The 18,334-nt window shown below is 46.1% G+C and overlaps 1 protein-coding gene across 5 annotated transcripts in view; it reads right to left on the reverse strand.

Annotated features, from left to right (window-relative positions):
- CRACR2B (calcium release activated channel regulator 2B) overlaps positions 1–18,334 on the reverse strand; it is a 48,817-nt gene that overhangs the window by 17,694 nt on the left and 12,789 nt on the right. For 4 of the 5 annotated variants that reach the window (XM_064513165.1, XM_026108245.2, XM_064513167.1 and 1 more), the window contains exons 2-7: positions 8,816–9,071; positions 7,174–7,285; positions 4,898–5,069; positions 2,717–2,863; positions 2,272–2,362; positions 2,044–2,136 (exon numbers count right to left, since the gene is read on the reverse strand). In XM_064513165.1, coding sequence (XP_064369235.1) covers positions 2,044–2,136; positions 2,272–2,362; positions 2,717–2,863; positions 4,898–5,069; positions 7,174–7,285; positions 8,816–9,071 — 871 coding nt within the window. Of the gene's footprint in view, positions 1–2,043; positions 2,137–2,271; positions 2,363–2,716; positions 2,864–4,897; positions 5,070–7,173; positions 7,286–8,815; positions 9,072–10,497; positions 10,598–18,334 lie in introns of those variants that run through there. The other variant, XM_064513168.1, reaches the window with a different exon arrangement.

The following is an 18,334-nucleotide window of genomic DNA, read 5'->3' on the forward strand; positions in this document are numbered from 1 at the left end:
AAACACCATTTGTGACAACTTTTTGCCACCTAAAAAGTTAGGCAAGGTCACAGAGAGATGTGATCTCAGCACAGAACAGGGTCTCTTGTGGAAACCCATGCATCCTTTAAGCCTGCCTTTTTTGCACCTTCAGTTAAACCCTCAAAGGCAAACTAAAGCAGCACACCGTGGCACAAGCTGAAGTGCTTTTCTCCTTGCTGCCCTGCTCTCAGCAAATAACAGTCACGAAGGGGAGTGAACAGAGCTAACCTTTCCCAGGATCCTAGAAACGCCAGCCCCATGTCTCTCCCCACTGAGGCTACAAGCACAAGTCACGCCCAGCTCTGCCTGGGGACTTCCAGTCCTTTGGACAATACTCTGGGCACTGGAGTCCAGACTCAGAGAATCAGCAACACCATCCCACAGCCTTTAGATCTTCAATAAGCCAGAGGACGGAGTTTCAGTAAAACTCCTGCCCCTCTCTGAGAAGTCTCTGTCACACAAAACTCATCCCATTTTATGTTGTGTGTAGTCAGAAGTGATACCATAGAACAGCATGCCCACAGTACCAGACTTTCGCCACAAGAGGGACCTGATTATCCATATAGTTTGGTACAAGCCCCAGAGTTAAGAGCACTAGAAATGCCCATTTTGGTCAGAATAAGGGTTGATCCAGCCCAGTATGCCCTGACCATTACTTATTATAGTCCACTCCCCTCAGACATTCCAGCATCTACAGTCCTTGGATTAGGGATGTTAGAGACTATATCCCTGTCTATTCCTCCTTTTTGTACCTGTTTATGAGCCTATTGCCCATTAGTCTGACCAACCGCTTTTTGAACTGCTGATGCTGTCTGCCTCCACAACCTCCTGTGGCAACAAATTCCAGAAGTTCACTAATCCTCTGTAAAAGAAGTACTTTCTTTCAAACCAACTTCATAGCAGCCTTATGAAGTCTCCCGTGGCTCTGCTGGTGCAGGACTTAGTGGATAGCAATTCCACATGCACCTTATCCACCACCTTCCCGATACTTGGTTACACCCTCCCTCAGTCTCCTCCTCTCCAAAATGAGTCTAAGCTTTTCTAGTCTCTGCTCATAAGACAGATGCTCCATGTCCTTAATCATTTTAGTTCTCTGTACCTTCACATCTCAAGCAGGACACAATGGAGTTAGAGGAGACCAAAGTTGCACAAACACTGGAGAAATGGGTACACTGAGGTTGCGGATAGCAGAAAAATGTCCTCTATCTTATTCTCAACATCCTTCCTGATAGCACCCAAAGCTCTGCCGGCTTTTCTGGCTGCAGCACACTGTGCTGGTGTTTTGAGAGAACTGCGGTTTCATTCACATCACAGCTAGGCACCCAACTGGGAAACCCCGAGTTGCCAGCATCTTTCAGGTACCTCCCATAGCTTGTTTCTCCAGGGGTCATGCTTGGGTTCTCCAGAGGAAAAGGAAGACACTCAGAATGCATGGTCCCACACAAATACACACACACCAGGGACAGCAGGCCACAGGAAGGTTTCTGCTTTGATCTCTTTGGTGACTGATTAATCAGTTCATCACTGGTGCTGAAATGCAAGTGTACAGCACATACAGCTCTAATTGTCACAGAACTGCGAGGCTGTTTTATTTAAGCCAGATGCAATATTTTTTACCCTGGGTTATTCTGGAGCAGCCAAAAACCACAAACTACAGAGATTTGGCTCTTGCGTGTCCATACACAGCTTTCTTACATGCTATGGAAGGCTCCAAACTCACAACTTCTAAATCTTCACCCAGTCTCCTTTGCCAAATAAAGTTATTGTCCAGCTGATGGAAGGAGTACAAAGAAAAGAAACCAAAACAGATAAGAAAATGAGTGTGTGGGGGGAAACGTTCACAGGCAGCCATTACAGCTGAAGACAAACCCATCCACTTCAACAGCTTCAGAGACAGGCAGAGAACTGGACTAGCTAGCACTAGCCCTTGGCAGATGAAAGCCATCCTCAGTCAGAAAAGGGCTTAGCAGAAAGACACCAGAAGGTGGCATGCTTCTTTAGGAAGGCCTTGGGCCCTGTTACCTTCTTCTGGCGGTAGAGGATTTTCTCTAGCTCCTGCTCTTTGCTATGCAGTTTCTTCTGAAGCAGGTTACTCCTGTCATGTCTCAGTGCTTCCTGCAGAGGTAAACATACATGACTACTCATACAACACCCAGCGCGGTAAGAGCTGTTGCTTGGTCAGGTAAGCCACCAGCCATTCTTCAGATGAGAGAAAGTTTGAGGACTCTCCAGCCAAGAGAGATGAGGTACCTGGCAGATCAGCCTCTCCCTTTCTGCTTTGATCTGTTGCTCCATTTCTTCATAAAGGCACCTGACTTCTCGGTCATGGTCTGTCTCTTTTCTACAAAAGGAAGGGGGCACACACGTCAGGAGAGAGGAGGAGAATACAGAAAGAAAACAGGAGAAGAGAGTGGAGAAAGCTTCCTATTAACAGCTGATTGCAAGGTACGTACAAAGGCGTGTGGCAATGCCAAAAACTCATTGGAATGAGATTTGAGCTGGACCAAGTGTTATGGGTTGGCATTAATGCAAAACAAATCTCTGGGGATCAGATCAAGATAAAGTCATTCTATTCACAGCAAAAAACATCTCCCTTTGTCCTGTAACAGTCTCCACTTGCATTTGAGGCTGAACTTAACACGTCAAATCGCATCATCTGGTTCCTGGCAACAAGCGGTCATGATGTTCTCCTTACCGCTTCAATGCCTGCTCCATAGACTCTTTCTCATGATGCGCCTCCCTGATGTACGATGAAACACGCAACAGGAACTCCTCAAAATTGGACAAGAGCTCTGGACGCTCCTTTCGTAGCCGGGCCCAGAGCTCCCGAACCTCGCTTGGACTGGAGCAAGCACAGAAGAGAGAAGGAAAGCAAATGAGTTTGTGTGTCATCATATGGATTGTTATTCCAATTCCAATATGCATTCAGGGACAGATGGATTGCCCTTCTCCTGTGACCTTCTGCATTACACCACCATAGCAAAGAGGGAGGGAAAACAGCAACTGAGTGATGTAGTGCAAGATCTACCGCCATTATTGGTTAGCAAGAGGATAAAATAGAGGAAGTAATCTAAAAGAGAGAAGTCACCTATAAAGCAAATCTGGAATGACTATTTATCAATTATTCAGTAATAATACATTTGGTGTGTAAACCAAGATTTGAAGATGTGAACATCCCGCAAATTTGTTGTGAGCTGTGATCAAGCAGCAAACTATTATAATCCAAGGATTCTAGTACACATCACCTAGGTGTAGTCCCCACACCAGGACTGTACTGGTGGATGTTAATGTCCTTGTTTATTAACAAAAAAAAAAAAAAATTAACAAGTGTGGAAACTGAGGCACAAGCAAAAGAAACAAATTTCCCAAGCTGTCACCTCAAGTTTGGAATAGAGGAAGCCCTGGAAACTCAAAGCCTTGCCTTTCAGAGCCTGCAATGACCATTACACTGTTCTGGCATTTAATTCTTCACAACTAGAGCATAGCACTTATAAATTTATTCTTTCCCACAGAGTCTCTTAAGCCACCAGGGACTGAGACAACCCCTCATGCTTCTCTTCAAAGGCTTTTGGGGGAAAATCTTTTTTTTTTTTGTTTTAATCCGTGACACACTTTGGAGGAATTGCCCTTAAATGTACAAAATAACTATACTCATAGACATTATTTGGGTAGAGATTTTTCTTTGTGTAAGTATGTCTCCCTTAATATTCTTTGTGCAAAACCAAAAAGCACACCAAGCCCTTGGTATCCCCCACCACCATCACAAGATATTCTCCCTTCCCCCCCCACCCCCGCCAAGTTGAAAGTTACTAACACTTGATCAAAATCTCATTCTTCATGTAGCAGAAAATATCCAGTCCCATTTATAAACAAACCCATCCTTCTTCAGCAAAAACAACGAAGATAGGCCAGCTCTCTACACCACCCCCAATTAGGTTCTGTTTTGTGTTAATTCTTTACAACAGCTGGCTTGGCCCAAAAGCTTCACATGAAATAGCTACTGAACTCATTGCAGAAAACCGCAAGTAAGTGGTCAAAATAAAACACAGGATAATCCCACTTTAAGACTTGATGCTTCTCAAAGTAGAGTTGTAAACAGCAGTGACTACTTATCCAGGACAGTACTATAGCCTTTCACAGTGTCATCCCATTACTTGGGGCATATCAGCCGCCCAGAATTTTTCTTAACAGAAGGAAAAGCTTAGCCTTAGAAGAAACATGCAGGTGCTTTGCATCGCAATGCAGATGAGAGAAAAATTCTGTTTTGCGACAACGCAAAGCTCTGCAAGCAGCAAGCTCCTGCGCTCTCAGCTTCCATCAGTGGCAGTCCCTACATGGGACAGGCTGCTCCCTGCAAACTGGCAACACTGCTGGACTACGAAGCCTGAAAGACAGGGCTGCCACAGATGCTGTTGAGTCACCCCACTCAAATTTCAAGGCTCAGGTGAGCATCCCTCACCCAGCTTGGCCTCTCACCCTTTTCAAGACCAGCCTAGTCCCAAGCAGCCCCTTGAGCACAGCTCTTTCACACCCACTCTTAGAAGTAAGATTTTCTGAACATATGTGAACAATCACACACCATTTTGGAAGACAGAGCACACTTGTGCTCCTCACCTTATCTAACCCTCACATTTTAACTGGCTGTGTGCAGATGGGTTTCCATGTGCTACATTTTACAGCTGTAATATGAATTTATAGTTTGGGAAGCTGAGCATGTGAGAACACAAGACTACAAGACAAAAAGCCCAAACTGCTTCAGAGAACAAACAGCTCTGTCCACCTTCCTGGTCTTTGCTGGTACTCTGAAGTTTTGGTATTGCAAGTAGGGGTATTGCAAGGCAGGGTAGAAGCGAAGCCATGAGGTTCCCCAACTTACTCGTCAAACACTTGGGCTGCTCCAAGCTGCTCCATCATGGAACAGAATCGTTTCTCTTCATCATCATCTGCCGGGTCCAAGTCATCTGACCAGCCTGACTCAAAGGTCTCCTCGTGCCTGGAGTGATTTGTGCTCCCAGCTCCTTGATACAATTCAATCCCTATTAACTTCCCTGGTGGAAGGAGAAGGGAAGAAGGAAATAAAAGAAAGTCAAGCTGGACATCATTTAATTGTGTGCTATTTAAATAGCAACCTGACACAACTCCATGAGAAGCTGCCTGCATGCTGTTATTGTAGAACACAACTCTTGCTCAGTAGAGAGCCTCTGTTTTGACATCCTGAGCAACGTCAGCTTCCAATCTGCTGGGGCTGAACCAGGCTTCCAGCCTGACAATGGGCTCCTCCGGTGCTGCTCACACCTGGACTGAGATGTAATACCACCCATGGCCTTGGAGTCTCAGCATGAACATTTGGCATTAGCTCACTTCACGCCGGTGGAGGGGCACTGGGGTCCATTTGCCAATAATCCTGGTCAAGGGCCACAGGGTCCCCCCTAGGGGACCTGCAAGCCAGGCACTGAAGAGCTCTGTGCCTCAGGTTCCCCAGCTAAAAAAGATGGGGTGGTGGTGGGGAGAGAGAATCACCCTCCCCTTCTCATGTGCCACATCTCTTCTGATTGAAGCGCTACAGGACAAGGGCTGCCTCTTGCTAGGAATGTGCACAGTGTCTGAACAAAAGGCAGTTAATCTCTGAACACCCCCTCCTGCCCCATCCCACATAAGGACAGTTTCCAGCTATCCAGATCCTGTTTCATGCTGAGACATTAATGCCATGAGAACTTCATGCTATTCAAGGAATGTGACAAATATTGGTACTGGGGGAAAAATTCTGCTTAAAGAAACAAATCCAGCAATCCTCTCCAGAACCCAGCCCTAATCCTGTATACAGAGACTAGACCTTCACTAGGAACTACCCTTCCTTTCTAAAATATATCTGCTTGGTCCAGAAGGCAGAGGTGACATCCAAGCCACAGGGCCAGGCGCCAAGGACTTTCAGAGCACAGATGAGAACACGAAGCTGCTCTTAGAGGAAAAAGTCCAAAGCCTGCGTACCTCAAGTCACTTAACCCCACCACTCCTGGCTCCAAGCTAAATCTCATTACCGCACCCTCTCTGTTAGCTACTTACAATGCTGTGAGGAGTCATCTGTAAAAAGAAAGTGCTGAGGTTTTATTTGGTGTGAGCTCCTTTTCCCTCCCCATCTTCCCTCTATCTGTGCTCTGACACCAAGGACTGTGCCCAACAAACAGGCAGTTTGCCCCACTGTGCTTCCTTCTTCTCCCAGGCAGCTACAGCTTCTCTGTACCCTGAGCACCTGCTAGAAACCTGTGAGGCTCTAGGCCACTCCAGTCCAGCATAAAACACAGATTGCTTGGACTTGCCATGGATTTCTCCCAATACAGGGAGTAATGCAGAGAGATGGAGGACCTGGAAGCTTCTCTCTTGCTCTTAAAACCATGTGCTGTAATAAAAAAAAACTTACAGTTTAGACAGACAGGCTTTACTCCAGCTTAAAACCAGAAGGCCTGGGCAGTTAATTAAGAAGATGGGCTTGGGTTAGGCACTTTGAACATCTGCTTTAAAGAGTTATCATTGCTCTTCTACATCTGGGAAAATCAAGGTAGAGAATGATCTGAAGATTGGTCTGACATGCCAGAAGGATCTCATAAATTGCTTTAAACAGCAATATGCCAGGGCAAACTTGTGAGTTAGAGGCAAAGCCTAAAAAGGATTCAGGGAAGCCAGACACAAAGGGTGACCATAAGGAAAAGAAATGCAGAAATTAAGTGTTTTGTCTAGACTGGAGTAAATCCCATGGAGTTAGGCTGCCAACATAGCCCGACAACTTGTTCTGTTTCAGGCTTAGTCAGAAGGGTCAGCCAAGACAGTTGGCACAAGGAGAAATCTTGCCTGCCTGTACCAGCAAAGACACTGAGGCAGGCGCTCTTACGATGCCTGCCCATGGCTACGGCTGCAGCAAACATCCCATGCAATGAGATTTGGAAGTAACCAAGGCACAGTACAGAAGGCACAGTAGATGCCAAGGTGCCCAAATGGCACCCGTTCACCTTCCACACAGAGCAGGGCAGAAAAGCCCATGCTGTCAAGATCATTCTTGTTTCTGGGGAAGCACCAGACAACAAGGTTTCATACCTGCAGCAGGCACATCAAGTAGAAACAGACTTTTTCCTACCTCTGTTTTTGTACAGTTCTTACCTAGTCCCATGCTGAACTCCACAGGCGTCAGGTATCCATTATTGTTCTGTTCCAAGCTGTCAAAAACAGTCTCCAGCTGCTCAGGCGTAAGGGGGAGTTCATTCTGGAGCCGCTACAGAGACAGAAGAAAGGACAAGATGAAGGCATGACTCAAGTCTTCCACGTGACTCACTCTGCCCCTGCTGTCCCCAGCGATGTGTCCTTGCAGTGGTGCATCTCGGCCGGGATGTGACAGCCTGCCAGGACAGCTGAGTCATGACACAAATGCCTGTTTGGGCCCACTGACACGGCAATGCTTTCCATTACTGGGTGATTCAACCAGGATTGCACGGAGGGAACCTCAGCTTATTTTGTTTGGAGGGAGCTCAGCTCTCTTCCTCCCCCAGTTCAGACCTGCTCCCGGTAGGTCACTGCCTGCCTGCCCACCGCTCTGACCAAGGTGGCTGCACCGAAGGGCCCACCAGCCTCCCCGGGCACTGCTCCGCCTGAGGGAGCTCTCGGCGCGGTGTGGCGGGTGCCAGCTCCATCACTGCTGCCAGAGCGGGACCATGGGCTTATGATTTGGGATCCAGAGTGCCTGGATTCAATTCCCTGCTCTGGCAGGAAATCTATTGCAGATCATAAGCGAGACATTCGGTTCATGTCTGAGTTGGCTTTCTTCTGTCATCTCCCGTCTGTTGGGATTGTATCATTATTCCCAATATACAGTCAAGGAACAGACAAATTTCCCTTTATAATAAATGTGTATTTAGCATGAAGGGCTCCCCTACAGAGCTTCAAAATAACAAGTACAGCTAAAATCCCATTACTGTCTGTTAAACACAGAGCTGTAGATAAAGCTTAATGAATATCTATTAACATAAGTACACAAAATTAGGCATCACACAACCCAAAACAAAGTGAGTCTATAATTAATCCAGCTTTTGCTTATTAAACAGGTCCTGCCAAGTGATAATTACAGATGGAGAGAGAGACTGGACAGAAGATAAATAGTCCATATGTAACCTTCCCAATAAAGTAAGTTGCTAAAACAAAAGACCCAAATAACTAGAGATTCTATTGACAAACACTGTTTTTAACAGAAAACACCAAAATACAGTATTCTAGGAAAAAGTTATAATTCAGGCCTAAAGTGAGGTTTTGAGGTAAGGCTTTAGCCATGGCTGAAATAATAATAATAATAAAAAAAAAAATACAGAGCTGTTTTTTGTTAAGGGGCTGGTTGGTGGATAGTTTTTCTGTTGGTAGTGGTTTTTTGTTGTTGTATTTTTTAACTAAACCAAAGCATCCACATTTCCAGACTTCCCATCCATTCTGCTGCATGCTTAATGTTCGTAGGGACTGTTGCAAAGATTTTGATGTTATGCATCCCGTAAAAATTGGCAATTGCAGTCTCCCTTGTCCTAAGAATGTTGGGGACAAAAACAATTGGGATTTTTGATTCCTAGCAGCTGGCTGCGGCAGAGTCCGTCTTTGGGAATTCGGAACACACAGAGCCTGTGCACACGCCCACGCTTGCCAAAGTAAAGACATGCCACGTTCTCCCCCACTTCTGGCTCCCATGACTGTGCAGCTCCTCTTGGGAGGAGCCGTGAAGGGGAAGGAGCTGTTAAAGCTGAACGGGGAAGGATTTTTCCCTCACCTGCATGTCCACCTTGGTGATATAGCCCTTCTCGTCCTTGTCACACAGCTGGAAGAGCTCCCTTGCCTTCTCGAGCATCTCCACCTGCACATCCTCCAGTTCACTCGTTTGGCTGGAAGGAGAAGCACCAGGAGCCACTCCATCCTCCTCGTCCTCCTCCTCTTCTCCTTCCCAGCGGCTGTATCCCAAGAGTGCTCCCCTCTGGTTCTCCATCTTCTCAAAGCCTTTCCCCCCAGGGCGGTGGCAAGTGGAAGAGCTGCGGGGCAGGAAACAGAGAAACCCCAATCAAACGTGCTCCTCCACCTCCGCCCCATGTATCACCTAGTTACACGTGGTCTGAAAGAACAACATTCAGCATCCGTAGCCGTTGCCGAGGGGTAGGGGGCAAGAGAGGCTGCGAGCAGAGTTTGCCACAGAGGCACAGTCCCTACCAAACAGAGGCATAACTGAGCCTACCACAGAGGTATAACGGCACACTGACGGGCTCCGGAGCACTCATCTAGCAGGGATGCTTGTTGCCACCACTTCTCCTCTGGCTCAGACCTACAGGGAAATCGGAGATCTCTGCCGGCAAAAGCCAGGCGCCGAGGGAAGGTTTCAGCAGAGACAAGAGGATGGAAAGAGTATCTTCAACATGCAGGAAACTGCTCGTGCATGCAGCACTACTGCACGTCCACGGAGACGTCGGGTGGAGCACCGCGGGGAGGGCCAGCTCCCAGCTCTCATATGGCTCCCTGGCTGCCTCGGCTGGGACACTTCTCGCTCCCCCTCACCAGAATTTCCCACCAGCTTCATCCTTCAACCTTTTGGGGCCAGGCTTTCACTCCACTCGCTCTGCCAGCTGGGAGAGCACAGGCAGCGCACAGAAGAGACAGGAAAGCACACAGCCCTGAGCCTTCAACCAGGGAGGGGGCTGCAAAGAAGGCACACTTCTGTCCTCTCCCTCTGGACCCAGATACAGGCAGCAGGACTAACAGGAGGGTAACAGGAAAGCGTCTTTTTGGATGCACAGGTTCCTCAGCAGAAGAGAGAAAGCAGCTTCTGGGGTTGTGCACACTACATCCTGCTGCTCCGATACCTGAGCTCCTGCTCTTGGTTTCTCTGGTAATAACACCACCTCTTCCTCCTCCTGTTGCTCATTTGTGCCACCCTCAAACACCAAAGCTGTATGACAACTCCAAGAGCACAGAGCGGGACAAAGGCAGAGAGGAGCAAGATCTGTGCAAGTGATAGAGGAATGAGGAGAAGGAACGTTTCTCCTAGCACTCTTCCACTCAGGCCCCCCGACTGACCTTCCACCTCTGATATTTTCCTGTTAACACTTCCCAAATAGTAATTCCATCTCATGTTATTACAGTACAAAGACAGATCAGAAAATTCCTACACTGGGATATAATATGGGAAAAATTTAATAAGCAGGGCATTCCTGCCCCTCTTGCCTCCCAGCCTCTGCTTTGAAAGCTTATAAACTGCCAAACAGAATTTTAATCTGAAATGTTCACCTTTGAAGGAAGGAAACTCCACGATCATGGAGACGTATCAGATGCCAAAGAAAATAACTCCCATTATTTACAAGTACCTGAAACAAAAAGGCTAGGAATGAGAGCACCCCTCTAAGTACAGCCCTGTGACTGTGAAGATGTGTACAATGCATCCCTACCCCAACCCAGCTTCCGACTTACTGATCCAGTGTAACACCTTCCAGACAGCCTGTGTTCAGCAACACCACCACTTTTTAAAGCCTTGATGCACTGATTGCTTTAGACTTCTCCTTCTCCAGATCTACGGTCTGCATTGCAGGGCAGAAGTGAGCTGTGCAAGCAAGCTGAGAGCAGATTTAAACAGTATGAGCCAAGGAGGTTTTTTTTTTTTTTTTTTTTTAAATCGCCAGGAAATAAAAAGCCACGTACAGATGCCGTGATAACAGCCAAGCTAATTCTGTTTGCACTATTAGTACACTAGAAAGATAGAGAACATCATGGCCGAGAAGAATGTCACAAGCACGAAACGTATGAAACTAATACAAAAGGAGAAGGCAATTATGTACTGTGGTATTTGACTCTGTTTATTACTGCTGTTCGGTGAGCTAGAGGGTGGTTCTGCTCCAGAGAACAACTAGATCGCTTCACTCCCCTTTCAAATGAGTATTTTTTCAAGGCACCACAGTTCAGTGTCACTTGAGGAAATATTTATGTGAAACACTAGAGGACAGCCTAGAAATTAGCACTACACATATGCCTTCTAGTCAGGTAGTCATCGCAGGCAAGCAAAGAACACAGAGCTAGAACTCCAGCTTTGGGAAAACCTGGCAGTGAAAGGAGGAAAGAAAGCAAGAAAAGGGTGAAGGCAGGGAGTGTTTCTCTCTCTCTCTCCACCTCTTGCTGAAGTTTTCTGTTTCATATTATGGAGGCAACACAGCAACATTTGGAGACTAAAGCTTGATTCTGTTCCTTCAGTTGGACAGTCAGTTTGCTTCTGGTGGCAAGTCTGTACATGGTAAAGAAGCTAGAAAGAACGCCAGCTTCATTTTCATATTTTAAGTAAAATTTGCAAAGTTGGCTGGGGGGGAGGGGGAAGACCCAAATATCTCCAGCAGCATAGATTTTACAGGTGATTATAGTGAGGGGCCACACAGCCACAGCAATGAATGGTAATTATCAGCTGCTACAGGCCATCTTGCTGAAGGTTTTTGCCCGACCCGTTTCTTCCACGCAGACACAGTCACAGCACAAGCAGGTGAGGGCAAAGGCCGACACAGAATGGGAGTTCAGAGGAAGAGTCATGACAGGATTGCACAGAAGAGGCAGAATGAGAAAAAGCACAAATAAGAAACACTGAAAGTGCCATTTTCTGAAACATCCTTCTCGCCGTCCAAGAGATACTGAAGTCCTCAGCAGTACAAAAGACCTTATTTTCTTGTTAGCAAGTTCATCATTTCTATTTCAAAAGCCAGAGCAGCACATACAGGTGATGTCTCCCCAGCTCTGCCGCAGCAAAAAAAGGTTGTAGGAGGAGGATGTTCTGTTCTCTCGGAGACACATTACACCCCTACCTCTAGCATCTCCTTTTATCAAAAGCCCAGCTGTATTGCAGATCTAAAACATTAGCCAAGCCAAATGCCTCTTCATTAGAAGAGCTGAGGACCTGACATGGACATGAGTCTGAAAGGATTTGACTCATGCACGTAAAAGACCAAGCCCATTAATTCAACATTCAGCGTCTCTTGTTCAGGCTGCTTCAAGCGGCTTGAAGCCAGATGTGGCTCTCTCAAAGGCAGGATGACCTTGCAGAGGAATAAAACTGCAAACAAAAGAGACTACAGTAAGCAAGATACAGTGCAGCTTTCAGATGGACTTCTCTCCCAGAGACCTTTGACAGAGAAATTCTTCTGCATCCCCATTTGCAAGGACATGGTATTTGTAAGGCATGGTATAAAGGCAGATGAAGGACAAAGCAGAACCCAATTTAGCAAGGGCTATCAGACCTTCTCCAGGTAAAAATCATCACTGCAAAGTGCTGGGGAAGCAGTTTTCTCCGCGAGATAAAGAACATAACCAAATGACAACCTCAGAAGAGGATGAGTTCATGAGATTAGAAGGTCTGAGGACAGGTCCCAAGGGAGAGGCCAGCAGAGCCACCTGAGGGCAAAGGATCAGCTTCATGAAAGCCACACCTGCCTGACACAGATGGAGGAGCCAGAGAAGACAGGTACAGGCACTAAGGTTTCTGGTCAGCCAAACCTGCTCCCGTGGTGGGACATAAGCCAAGTCAGAGCATGCCATCTCCCAGCAACAACCCCCCCAGGTTGCTACAGACTCTTTGCAACAGAAGACCTGCCAGGATTCATTCTTCCAGATCGCACCTGGCAGGACAAGATAGTCATTGAGATGATACCAGTTAAACACTAATTTCCACACCCAGCCTGGTGTCAGGACAATCTCTATACCTTGGGCTATTGAGTTCCATTGTAAGAACATCCATCATGGGTCACAGTGAAGTTTGTCTAGCACAGCATCTTGCCCTCCGCAGCGGCCGTGAATGGCAGCTGAGGGAAGAGCAACAGCAGGGCAAGCACAGAAAAGACTTCCCTGAAGAACTCCGCCAGCCTCCGCCATTTTCCGCTCTGGGAAATTTGGGGGCCAGAAGTGCCATGTGGTTCTTTCCTGAATAGATTTATCTTTCAAAACACTTGTCCAGTCTCTTTGAATCTGAGTAAAAATATTTACTGTTCACATGAACCCTGTGTTGGGACCAAGAGCTGCTGATAGAAACCAGCTGTCTGCTAGAACCAGAGGGTGTTGACAGTTTCACAAGATTATTCCAGCTTTCTGTGTGCCTGCTACACAGTTTGAACTGCATCTGCTCCACAAGAGACAGCATCCCAGCATCAGGTCAAACAAGTGTTTCATGCCACCTTCACAGGTGGGAAACGTGGCAGAGGGACACAGCTTCTCTCCAAGGACTGGCAGACCTACCAGGAATATGGACATGTCAGGGACTTGAGTGCACCAACAGGCTCTGATCATCCTGGCCAGCCTGCAACCACCTCTCTGGGTAATGTTCTTCTGCAGCTCCTTCCTCCCCCATCCTAAGGGTTTGGCTGCCTGTGCAGGGGCCTCCACTCATGCATCCACTGCCCCTCAGCTCGGGAGCTGCATTTAAGCCCAGGCACTTCCCTTAGTTATTCTGTAGCTGTGCCCATGCCTTGAACCTTACTCACCTGACTTGCTGAACTGATTTTCTGGTTTGACCTCAGATCACTGTGGACTTGATCACGGGACTCTGAGTTACCATCGCTGGACCTGCTCTGCTCTTCTTGCTCAGGTCCTGTGGGCCTGCGTGCTCATCAGCAGGGGCACTGCCCTGCCTGCCTTGCCATCACCCTCGGCTCCCAGCTCCCCTTCCCTTGCAGAACAGGCAGCTCCTGCTACTTCCCGAAAGGAATCTCCCTGAGGGACGCTGGCAACATCTGTGACCTTGGCAAGGTCAAGGAGATAGACGAATGACAGTTGAATCTCCTGATACAGAACCTGAGAGAGGGCCAGTCTTCAGGACCAGTGGGATCACATCAAGCATCTCCTGTCGCGGTGCATGCTGGGGCCCAACAAGCAAAAATTCATCTGCACCTACAAGACAACTTCCCAGGTATGCAGGGCGCAGAAAGCAAACACAGGTCATCTCAGACAAAGCACGCAATTGGAAACTCAAGTATCAGTAAAGGTGGCCAACATCACCACTTTGCATTTCCACACAGAAGTAACTCAGACCAGCACTACATACATGCATACTTTAAGCACGTGAGACATGAGTGTGTAGTTTGTCTTGTGCAAAGCTATGCCAGAACGCCAGCCGGATCCTATGGGCAAGGCACTCTTTGGGGAATCACAAGACCTGAATTCTAATTCTGACTCAACTTGCCAGATGGCCCTGGGTAAGTCGTGTCACCTGCCTAGGCTTACAGCATTGTCAGCTCCTCCAATTGGATTCTGATGCTTGCGACGGCTGGCATTTTATCTTAAGACGCAGTTCCTGGAGACAGATAATTATATGAGAAACTCAAGCATCAAAACAGTTTCAAAGTTTCATGGTTTTAAAACAACTTGAATGAAGAATCCGAATGCACTGCAAATCTCGACAAACAGAAGACTGAACCCAAGGTGCCGTTCCCAAAAAGGGGAAGTAATTTCTTTCAAGCTAGTGTTATTGAGTTACGGTACTCTACTTATTGCTTTGGAAAGCTTGGTGTTATAGCAGTAATCAGTGGTAAAGAGGCAAAGAAAACTGACGGTTAAAATGCTATCTACAATCGAGCCCTTATCTATGTTACCCTGACCACCGTGTGCACATGACCGCATTGGTGCTTTTTTGCAGCCTGATGACAAGGAGGAAAGGAAAGAGGGGAGTACAGCCAAGATTTCCACAGCCCGTCCTCAGATGACCTCGGTCACCAGCAGGGCACGCACAGCATTCCTAGCAGTCCTGCGAGGATGCAATACAATGAATCAACAATTACCAAAAGAGTAAAAACTAAGCACAACTTGCTAAGTGGCTCATCCAGGATTACAGAGCAAGTCCTGTGCTTATGGCCCAGGAATGCAGGTGTTTGTCCTCCTGTACTATGAGTTTTTGGTGACATGGTGGTAGAAGAGAATTTTAAAGAACAATCCTTATAGGTAACATAACAGGCACCTGAGGTGTACCACAAAACTGACTGCTTAGATACTTGCTGAGAAGTTTCCCAAAAGAGATCCTGCTCTCTCTCTGTCTGAGACAGTATAATTAGAAATAAAAAACACCCCACACTAAAGCTAAATAGTTAAGCCACTCATTCATATAGATCAGAAGAACACATACCCTTTCCTTTCTCTTCCTCATGCATAAAACAAGTCTTGCAACTTTAAAGGAAGCCTGCAACACAGCAACAAAACTGTTCGTGCCAGAAAGCCACTCTTTGGACGCAGCGAGATGCCCAAGGAAATAATGTGCCACAACCTAGGTCCACCCATTCTTCAAGCGAAGCACACCAACAACTTCCTTGCAGGATCAGGCCTATATAGGAAGGGGGCCACCCAGCAGTAAATGTAGGCTTACACAAGAACAATTACAGAATTCGGCTTCATCCTTCTCTGAAAGTTTAGGTGTACGCTAGTCATGCCAGGCTTCTCTGAAGCAAACACCAAATGAGCCAAGTTTGATCCCCTGCATTAGAGGATGTAACACAGAGGGGGAGATGAAGGGCCAAGGTAAGGTATCCCTGTAGTACAAGCCGATTGCTTCTGCAAACCACAAATACAGAGCAGAAGCACTCTGAGATGTGGCAGGATACAAAGCACGTGTTACTTGCTCACAAAACTGGTATACTACCCAGGAGTAGCGGAATAACAAGTAGGTTTTAAAGAAAAGGGTTATAAAAGTTTTATGGGTCCTTATACCGTTTTATATCAAACGTATGCCACTTGTACTGCTTATTCTACCTCCCTTTCTCTCCTGACACTTTGGAAGCTAATAATTACCATAAAAACAGTACCCCTCACAGGACACAGTCCCATGAACAGGTGATTTGGCTGGTCAGATTTTATAGTAGTTTGAGATTCAAACACACATATGTAAAATTATTATCTTTGCTGCGTGCAAAAAGCACATATTCTGAATGTGTTGACAAAACTACAGCCATACAAGTGTCTCTGACCAAGTGAATGTAGAGGAGAGGTCTTGCCGAAGAGCCATACTGATCCCTACGTCAAACTTGCTTCCACTCGGTCTGAATTTCCAAAAGCTGCTCAAAGGAACTGTGCACCCATTAGGTGGAAATGGTTTTAAAAAGCTCTACCAGGCTGTGTCTGGAAAGGCTGGGAGGAGAGCAAAAGGAAAAGTTATTTCTCAATATACTTTGTGCAAAATTAATTTTGCTCTTTCCCATCTATAGGAAATTTGTTTCCATTGTTTGGAATCTGTTTGGGTGGTTGTTGGGTCCTCCCTTCCCAAAGGGAACCATAGGAAAAGAAATACATTGAAAAATTAGAAAAATGTCAATTGTTTTGTGAGCAGTTTTTCTTTAAAAAAACAAAAAAAACCCTCCACACACCCTGGGCAGAGAGCCTGAAATCAGGTGTAATATCTAGAGTTAAACTTCTCTCCCTCTCTTTTAATTGCCTGCACTTGATTGTATCCCTTTAAGGAAATAGGAACGAATCCAGGAAACTTTGTGTTGTTTACTCAGCAGGAGATTAGCTGAGCTTGATAGCTCTGAGCTAACCCATGCTGCAATATTTACGGGTGACTACATTATGGGATGTGCCACTAAGATAAAGAGGTATATCCCAGAAATACGGGCAGCTGGAAAGGGCTCTGTCATTCAGAACAGATTGCATCTTAAAAAAGGCCCTCTGCTGCAATTCACCGGTTCCCTCACTGAAGTTTATCAAAGAGGAACTCTTCTTTATGACTTGGCATGCCAACTTCTTGATCTCTGTCAGAAAAAAAACAGCCACGAAAAATCTTCAGTTTGATGCAGACTTTATGCCCCCATCTGCAAGCAGGAGGAGACTGGCAACAATTCTTTTTTTCATTTCAAGACATCAGAACGAGTGACACTGTTAAACTGTGCTCACTGACGCTTTCTGAGCTTTCTGATCCGACAACACAACAGGAAGCACCAACACCTCCCAAAAATCATTAGTGTAATAAGTCTTTAATACAGACAGGTACCCAGAACATACCAGAACAATACTTTTTCCCCTGGAAATTGCCACAGATACTGTCTCCGTCACACCCCCACACCATTCCTCTGCTTTGCCTATCAACAGAACCAATGACACTCGGCTGTTCTTGCTCACTAGCACAGCGTCACAGTGTTGGCATTGCAAACACTGAGGGCACATGTTTGTTCTGGAAGCACTTTAACTAATCGGAGTTTTGGCTTTATTAGGTTGTTTTTCTTGGGAAGAGGAGAGGGAAAGCATGAGATTTTTCCTCTAACAATATCTGGACCAAGAGTTAACTCTCAGCAATTAAAAACAAAACTCAAACCACATTTTTTCCATATACAGCTAATGATCTAGGATCTGTCAATATAACTAGTGCGCAGCTGATTTTTCAGAAAATAAAGAACATACCTGCAATAAGACATGACATAGTGACGGCTAGTTTAAAAAACGACTTATTTTTACAAGCTCTTATGCTTTCTAAAGGCTTACAGGCTTCCCAGAACATTGTGTGTTGGTTTTTAAAGAGACAGAAGAGAACATTGCAACATCTCACCCATACAACACAAGACCTTAACTCATATATCACAATGGCAGTGAAATGAAAACCAGCACTATTACGTCCTTTGGCTTCAAGAGGAATAATTCCATTGTATTTCCACGGATTGGAGATCATGCTGTACATCCACAAAGGACATGATTAGCCAGGAGTAAGTAAATACCATTCATTTAGTCAAGTAGAAAAGGCTATGAGCAGCATCAGATTTCCTGCTGATGCCACTGCTGTTAATGTTCTACCATAAATAGGTGATTTATGAACAGAGGCAATCAGCTCAAGAACATTAACTGAGAAAGACAGGAAATTCTAACTGTAAAAAGATAATACAACCTTTATTCCCATTAGCTGAACCCTGTTAATAGTGCTGTGAAGTTGGAAGTAGATGCTGCTTTAAGTACAGCAGCAAGTAGGTGGATTACACCGGCCTTAGACCAAGCATGTCTACTCTACTGTAAAGCGCTCTGTTCTCTTGGTGATACCTACTGGTAAGGCAGGAAAGAGGCAAACAAACTTTCTTTGCCACCCAGATACAGAAAAAGGGGGCAAGAAGACAGAGGACTTGGCACTTAAGACAGCTCTGGAATGCTATGATTCAAATCAAAAAACAAGCACAGGGAACCGAGGAAAGGAGATCCACTCTCTCTCCTCCTCCCCTCCTCCATGAGCTGGTGTGGCAGCCAGGAACGCCCCATAAGGAAGACAAGCTTCAGACCTGAGCTGTCACATTCAAATCTCTTGCAACGGTCGTTACTGGAA

This window comes from Dromaius novaehollandiae, chromosome 5 (assembly GCF_036370855.1).
Source record: "Dromaius novaehollandiae isolate bDroNov1 chromosome 5, bDroNov1.hap1, whole genome shotgun sequence".
Taxonomy (NCBI): domain Eukaryota; kingdom Metazoa; phylum Chordata; class Aves; order Casuariiformes; family Dromaiidae; genus Dromaius; species Dromaius novaehollandiae.